The following is a 7,965-nucleotide window of genomic DNA, read 5'->3' as shown; positions in this document are numbered from 1 at the left end:
GCTGGAGCCGGGCAGCCCTGCCCCTGCCGCGCTGGACCTCCAGCCGATGGAGCTCTGCCCACCATCGTGCACATGGACAGAGCGGGTGTGTCTGTTTTCTGCAGGGAAATTGGGGTCCCTGTGGCCTCTTGCCCGATGGCAGTACGGCAGCTGGCCTCGCCGAGCTGGCCTCTGTGTAGTCCTGTCTAGGGACGCACAGTAGCCATTCTGGGCACCTTGCAGGACTGGGAGCAGCCAAGGGTGCCTGAGCCGGGCAGCCCTGCCCCTGCCGCGCTGGACCTCCAGCCGATGGAGCTCTGCCCACCATCGTGCACATGGACAGAGCGGGTGTGTCTGTTTTCTGCAGGGAAATACATGCTTTATTGGAAGCTCCTCCTCCTTCCCTTCCTGCCGCCTCCTTCCCAGCGGCGTGGCTGGCAGGAGCTCTGAGGAGGGGTGGACGGTGACCCCCTCATTTCTCTCCCCTAGGCCTTGGAGGACCGAGGGATTGTGGAGCTGCTCTTGACTTCAGACAACAAGGACGGCCTGAGCAACGGGGTCATCGACGGAGGTGCGTGGAGGCGGGGCACGCCCGGCCTGGCTGCGCCGACGCCGGTCCTTCTCCCTTCTGCGTGGCACTGGGCCCAGAAGCGCTGGGGCGTCCGTGTCCGAGGCGGACTTGCTGTCGCCAGCTCTGTCGTTCGATGATGTTTCTCTCTCATTGATGTTTCTAGCTCTCTGTCCCTCTCCCTTCCTCTCTCTCTCTAAACGTCCATTAAAAATGTTAAGAAATACCACCTTCAATTTAAAAACTATAACACATGATTGGGTAGAATAGAAAATCAGCCCTCGTCTGAGAAATACACGGGGAATCTGTATTTCGACCGTCAGCCTATCCTGGTGCTTGAGGTGCAAAGTCAAGATCCGACTCCAGGCTCCTTCAAGAGGGCGATGAGCAGAAATGCACTCCGGCTGGGAAAGTGACATTGATCAGAAGCGTGGTGAGGTCTGTGCTGAGAGCTGACGGTCCAGGTGAACAAGACCATCTGACGTCAGAGGAACCAGACTGATCCGGGGTGGGAAACGATGTCAAGATCAGTTCGCTTGTTTCGCTGGTGAATTGAGAAAGGTCTGGGGCAGTTCAGCAAGTCCTCCTGGCTTCGAGACAACACTTAACCTTCCCTTCTCTCCTTTCCATCCCCAGTGCTGGCCACCATCAACCTACAGTCGCAACACGACCTGCAATTACTGACCATCTTCCTCCTAAGTGTCCAGGTAGGCCTGGCCCGGGGAGCTGGCTGCCGCTCCGCGTGCCTGTGGGTCTCTGAAGCGAGTTCGGTGCAGCCTCTTGGTCAGGAATTCCATCCCCCGCTCTTCGCCCTGCAGGGGCATCTCGGTGCCTCTTGGGGACGGGGACTCTGGCGCTGCCAGCTTTTCAGTTCACAGCCCGCCTTCCACGCTGCAAACCCTGACCCTGTGCACCGGGCTGCCACGCCCTGGTCAGGGGAGCCGTGTGCTCCGAGGCGTTGCAGTTGGGCCTGGAGTCATGTTCTAAGCTCTGGGCTGGGTGCGCTCACTGAGGCCTCTTGACGGGAGTTGTGTGGATTCAGCCGTATGCTAAGGGCTTTCCGTGCATCGTGTCAGTTAATCTTCCCAGGACCCCTGGGAGCTGGCCACCGCTGTTACCATTTTCCAGTAAAGGAGACGGCTTTGTAGGACAGAGTGAGCACCCAGCAGTAAGAGGCAGGCTGGGGTGTGCAGCACAGCCCGAGTGGGTGCACGGCTCCAGCTGGAACCACACTTGCAGGGCAGTGACCTGGGCTATTGGAGAGCCCCCCAGCTTGGCCCCCGAACCCTCAAGTCAGAGTCCCCTCCTGGCCCGGAGACCAGTGACGTGCGGGACTTAGAATGACTTCTCCTTTCCTGGACTTAAATGTCATACAGTATCTCCCTTTCGGGGAGGTAGACAGCGAGCGCTAAGGAAAACCCAGCCACTTTCTTAGTCTTGCAAAAAATGATGGCACTGCTTTGGCCTTTCCCCTGGCGTGGTTGGTACCTTCTGCTGAGTGGCCTGTAAGTCTGCCTGTCACCTGGGATCAGATTGTGTATTCAGCTGCCTCTAAACGTATTGCTGTCACTGACAGCGGAGGTACGTGATGAATGAGGAAGGCTCGGTGTGGAACCTGAAATACCAGCATATATGTCCTCCTCCCTGCAAACCCCCCTCCTCACCCCCACCCCACGCTGCTCTGGTGCTTCTGCAAACGTGCAGGCTAGAGCAGGGCCCTGGGACCGATGTCGGCATCCCTGGGACCACCCTGTGCCAGAGGCAGGCTCTGAAGTCATGTCTGAGACTCGCTGAATATCCTCCCCAAGCGATGAGGCGGGCATCGTGGCTGCAGGGCTGCTCTGCGAGTAGCTGTGCTAGCGCGTCCTGCCCCTCGGTTCTGATTTCGTAAACTTTATTGAAACGTCCCTGGGCCTTGAAGAGGGCCCACGCTCTGCCCTTGGACTCTGCCAGCTGAAAGGGAGCAGCCGCGGGGGGCTCTGCAGCCGCAGAGCAGTTACCCTGACACCATTCTCCCTTCCCGGAGAGGCTAGGCAAGGCTTGAGGGTCAGTTGGTGCAGGAGGAGACTCCCAGACCAGAGGCTGGGTTCTAGGATGAAGCCTTAACTTGGAACAGATCCCAGGTTTTCTCACCAGCACCGCGTGCAGCGGGGTCTACTGTGTCACCTCTGGGAGCACGTTCGCTCTCCACCTACAAGGTGGAGGCCACGCCTGGAGGCTAAGCTGGGGCAGGTGCCTCTGGCCACCTCCGTGCTCTGCGTTCGGGGGCCTCGGGGGCCAGGGGGGCAGCTGGCAGGACTGAGGGCTTGGCCTCACCCTGCGAGGGGCTTTCCTCCGTTCCCCTCTCTTGACCAGCTAACTTCTCATTTTGTGGTGCCAGGGGGTTCAGCCCAAGATGGTGATGGAGTACTGGACGGGGTGGTTTGACTCCTGGGGGGGCCCCCACAACATCCTGGATGCTTCCGGTAAGTGCTTGCAATCCCTACGTCTAACGGGGGTGGGAATAAGTTCCGACGTCCCCCTCACTGAGCCTGCAGTTATTTGCATGTCAGAGTTGGCTCTTGATACTCCAGAATCATGTGTCTTGACATCTGAAGTGAACAGTAGGATTTTAATTTAATTTTATTTATTAAAAAACACATTTTTATTGATTTTTCATGTGTCTTGACATCTGAAGTGAACAGTAGGATTTTTATTTTATTTATTAAAAAACACATTTTTATTGATTTCAGAGAGGAAGGGAGAGGGAGAGAGAGAGAGAGAGAGAGAGAAACATCAATGATGAGAGAGAATCATTGATCAGCTGCCCCCTGCACGCCCTCTACTGGGGATGGAGCCCACAACCTGGGCATGTGCCCTGACTGGGAATCGAACCGGTGACCTCCTGGGTCACAGGTCAGTGCTCAACCACTGAGCCACGCCGGCTGGGCAACAGTAGGATTTCTAAATGGCTTTATTATGTTTTTGTAATTAGATGAGGAACACATGCCCGTGGCAAACATCCAGCAAATATAGAAAACGTCTAAAGAAGAAATAAAAATCCTAGAGCCCAGACAGTACTGTGATGCTCACTCAACCACTGAGCCACGGCGAACCTTTTGAGCTCGGCGTGTCAGCATTTTGAAAAACCCTAACTTAACTCTGGTGCCGTGTCACATACAGAAATTTTTTGATATTTGCAACCATAGTAAAACAAAGACGTATATTTTTGATATTTATTTTATATATTTCAATGCCATTTAACAAAGAAAAATCAACCAAAAAAATGAGTTCGCGTGTCACCTCTGACACGCGTGTCATAGGTTCACCATCACTGGTCTAGGCAGCTGTCGCTCTGCCTCCGTCTGCAGCCCTGTGTGCACGTACAGACAGGTGCGGACAGATGCCGTCACGTCTGTTTCTGTGTAGGATGTGTCGCCTGCTGGTGCCGGCGAGTGACACAAATGGGCCGCTTTCTGTCCTGTTCGGTATAAATTCCATCGCTGTTTCCAAGAAGCCCATTGTGTTGCGTCTCAATCAGCTACGTGCCCAGTCTCTTGTAGACGTGCACTGAGGTGGTTTCCAGTGCGTCCTGTGAATCGAACGCCATGGCACTGAGCATTCTGGAACGTCCAGTTTTGCACACTTGGCCTGTTTTTCCCAATGACAAGTTCTTAGCAACACCCTGACTACACGAATGCAATTTTGATAAATCTATTTACTAAACTGCTGCCCAGGATTGCAGCAATTCTTAACTCTCCATTATTCAAGGAGAATAACAGGTTCCCACAGATTCATCAACACTGAGTATGAAAATAATTTTAATGTTTGCCAATCTGATAGCTCGTTGTTATTTCGCATTTCTTTGACCAATGCTGGTGTGTGTGTGTGTGTGTGTGTGTATCTGTTTATTAACCATTTATATTTCTCCTTTGATACTGTCTTCATGTCATTGGTCCATTCTCTAATAAGAGGAGGACTGGGGAGGAAGTCAGCACCATATCCCTACCTGTGAACCCCCCTGCTTGTGTCTCAGTGAGGGGGCGTAACGTTGCGAAGCATGTTGGGGGCAGGCGAAGCTGCCCTGGGCCATAGTCAATGAAGGCTTGTCTGTGATTTTATTTTTTTTAAATATATTTTTATTGATTTTTTTTACAGAGAGGAAGGGAGAGGGATAGAGAGTTAGAAACATCGATGAGAGAGAAACATTGATCAGCTGCCTCCTGCACACCCGCTACTGGGGATGTGCCCGCAACCAAGGTGCATGCCCTTGACCGGAATCGAACCTGGGACCTTCAGTCCGCAGGCCAACGCTCTATCCACTGAGCCAAACCGGTTAGGGCTTGTCTGTGATTTTAAAAACAACTGCAAGGCCTAAGCTCTGTAGCTGGGATCCCGGTGTCTCCTCTTCCTCCTCCGGTGACGGGGGCGTCGGGGAAGCGGAAGGACAGCCAGGGGGTTGAATTGGGGGAGGGACGGGGAGAGGCCAGCGTGCCCGGGGGACATCTGGCTTGTCTCAGACTCGGGCTCACTGCGCATGCCCCTCCCCGCTCCCTGTAGAGGTTTTAAAAACCGTGTCAGCCATCATCGACGCTGGCTCTTCCATCAACCTCTACATGTTCCACGGAGGCACCAACTTCGGCTTCATCAACGGAGCCATGCATTTCCATGACTATAAGTCCGACGTCACCAGCTACGGCAAGTGTCCCCCAAGGCCAACCCTTCCCGGAATGCCCCATCATCGGTGTGTCCGTGTTTTTTACCCAGAGTCCTTCAGGGACAGCACTGGCACCTTGAATGCATTTGGCTCCAGTGCCCGGGAGGGGGAGGGGGAGGTTTGGCGTGGACGGTCACTTTCAACCTGCAGAGCAGTGGGAGGTCGGAGCCCACTGGCAGGCTGTGAGCACTGGGGAGTCGGCGGGAGGAAGTGAGAGAGGCCCCCCCTCCCCAGGCGGGGAGGTTCCGCTCAGGCCCTGGAGGTGCTGTGACCCCCTGCCCTCCAGAAGGCAGGAAAGACGCCGGGACCTGTCGGGCTGTGCTGTGGCCATGGGCAGTGTGGGCGGCATTTTGCAGTAGTTAGTCGTATTTAGAGTCTTCCTGCTGACAGCTCACACCGAAGTGTTCTGCCTCCCACTTGCTGGGACGAGGACCATGCCGCCCGACCCCAGCGTCTCCCTTCTCTCTTTTTGCCGAGTGAGCAGTGACAGGGCCCCGGTGTCTTGCAGACTATGACGCGGTGCTGACCGAGGCCGGCGACTACACAGCCAAGTACGTCAAGCTCCGAGAATTCTTTGGCTCCATCTCAGGTACCTGGCGAACAGCAGCCAAGCACCAGCTTGGGCCCTTGCTCTGGTCGAAGAGCCCCTACAGCAGTGATGGCTAACCTATGACACGCGTGTCAGAGGTGACACGCGAACTCATTTTTTGGGTTGAGTTTTCTTTGTTAAATGGCATTTAAATATATAAAATAAATATCAAAAATATAAGTCTTTGTTTTACTATGGTTGCAAAGATCAAAAAATTTCTGTATGTGGCACGGCACCAGAGTTAAGTTAGGGTTTTTCAAAATGCTGACACGCCGAGCTCAGAAGGTTCGCCATCACTGCCCTACAGGGTTCCTTCTTCCCTGCCCCGCCTCCCCCCTGGTGGTCTGTGTGCTAGAACGCCTCAAGGCAGGGACAGGCAGGCTTGGGAGGCTGTTTGCATGTGGCTGTGTTTGCAGGTGCTGACTTCTGAGGGCTTGAGAAAGCCCCTACACCCCTCCCTTGGCATTCCCTTCCCAGTGGGTCTAGGCGTGTCAGCGGGTTGGCCTGTCCCGGGCAGTGCTCGGACTCAGGAGCCCATGGGGCCATGGATAGGAATGCGGGGGGAGAGTTGGGGGGAAGAAGGGGGGCCGCTGGAGGAGGTAGTGACTGTTTGGTCCTTTTGGGGGGGCCCTGTGGTCTGTGTTGCAGGCAGCCCTCTGCCTCCCCCACCCGAGCTTCTTCCCAAGACGGCGTACGAGTCCCTGAGGCCGGCCCTGTACCTGTCGCTGTGGGATGCCCTCCAGTACATGGAGTCGGTGAGCGCTGCCACAGGGGGGCCGGGCCAGGGAGCCCTCCCTGCAGCTGTCGGGGAGGAAGAGAAAACCGGAGCAGGAAGTGGGAAAGCACAAAAGGAACTTGAAGGGACGCTGGGCAACGCGACGGGTTCCGTTTCTGCAGGCTCCGCGGGAGAGAGGAGGTGCACCTCCTGTAGCTGATACAGAGAGGGTTGTGTGATCTGAAACGATGGTGGATTGAAAAGCTACAAGGCCCCGCATAGCAGGGCTTTATTCTGTTTCCCCCACACACACACACACATCTTCTTCCTCTTTCTCATCCCCCTTCCCTGCGACTCTGGAGAGCCATGAGAAATCAAAATAGAAAACGTTGTTAAAGGCCCCTGCCTGCCACTGCCCCCAGGGCACTGGCCCCCAGGTGGGAGCTGTCTGCTACCCTGCCCTTCCCCAGTGGATCCAGAGGAGGTCGCTGCCTTTCCCCCCACCCCGGCTAGCCCTGTGCCTCCTCCTGTCTGTTCTCTATGCAGCCAATCATCTCTGAAAAGCCTGTCAACATGGAGAACCTGCCAGTGAACAATGGGAATGGCCAGTCCTTCGGGTACACCCTGTACGAGACAACCATCGGCTCACCTGGCGTCCTCAGGGGTCTCGTGCGTGACCGGGGACAGGTAGGAGCGTCTCCTCTTACTTCCTGTGCCCTGGCAGGGACCGAGCTGACAGCATCCCTCCCCTTCGCGCTCACGTGCCCCGCGGGTACCAGTGTGTAGAGGTGGCCCTCGCAGTGCGGCCTCCTCTTTGCTTGGCAGAGGTCCCGCTCACTCCTCCCTCCTGTCAGCCCGCGATGCTGCCTGTCCATTTATCCGGCAGGTGTTTGTGAACACAGTGTTCATTGGCTTCTTGGACTATGAGAGGAAGGACATCGTCATCCCCTTAATCCAGGTCTGTTTCCTGGGGAGCTGGGCGGTGGGTAGCACCAGCCTCTTCCTCAGCAGGTTTGGCGGGAATCAGAGAGGAGGACCTGGGGACCAGGAGCTCCTTCACCAGAGCTGTGCGTGGGGAGCGGGTAGAGCCTCACTTTCTGATCAAAGGGGCACTGCCCCTCCCACCCTGGCCGCTCAGGGAGGGGCTGGAGTGCTGCAGGGGAGGAGACAGTCATCATCCGTGTTCCGGGCAGGGCTACACCGTGCTGAGGATCCTGGTGGAGAACTGCGGGCGCGTCAACTACGGGCATAACATCGATGAGCAGCGCAAAGGTGGGTCACGGCGCACGCTGGGCGAAGAGCTGCTGACACTCAGCGTGGCTGGCTGTCCTTTCTCCACCCCAGCTCCTCAGCAGGCCTCCAGGCTGACTGCAGGGAGGGGGGTCATGGGGAGCCACTGGAGGGAGGGGGGCCATGGG

At 56.1% G+C, this 7,965-nt stretch overlaps 1 protein-coding gene across 1 annotated transcript in view; it reads left to right on the top strand.

The window, feature by feature from the left end:
• The window catches only part of GLB1L2 (galactosidase, beta 1-like 2), a 24,865-nt gene that overhangs the window by 14,241 nt on the left and 2,659 nt on the right, over positions 1–7,965 (top strand). Inside the window, exons 7-15 of the mRNA XM_005880387.2 lie at positions 469–550; positions 1,184–1,254; positions 2,928–3,012; positions 5,087–5,224; positions 5,752–5,832; positions 6,481–6,587; positions 7,094–7,234; positions 7,434–7,505; positions 7,741–7,819. Coding sequence (XP_005880449.1) covers positions 469–550; positions 1,184–1,254; positions 2,928–3,012; positions 5,087–5,224; positions 5,752–5,832; positions 6,481–6,587; positions 7,094–7,234; positions 7,434–7,505; positions 7,741–7,819 — 856 coding nt within the window. The remainder of the gene's footprint in view (positions 1–468; positions 551–1,183; positions 1,255–2,927; positions 3,013–5,086; positions 5,225–5,751; positions 5,833–6,480; positions 6,588–7,093; positions 7,235–7,433; positions 7,506–7,740; positions 7,820–7,965) is intronic.

This window comes from Myotis brandtii, unplaced genomic scaffold, assembly GCF_000412655.1.
Source record: "Myotis brandtii unplaced genomic scaffold, ASM41265v1 scaffold636, whole genome shotgun sequence".
Taxonomy (NCBI): Eukaryota; Metazoa; Chordata; class Mammalia; order Chiroptera; family Vespertilionidae; genus Myotis; species Myotis brandtii.
Note: the sequence above shows the minus strand (reverse complement) of the source record. Positions and strands in the feature narration are given on the sequence as shown.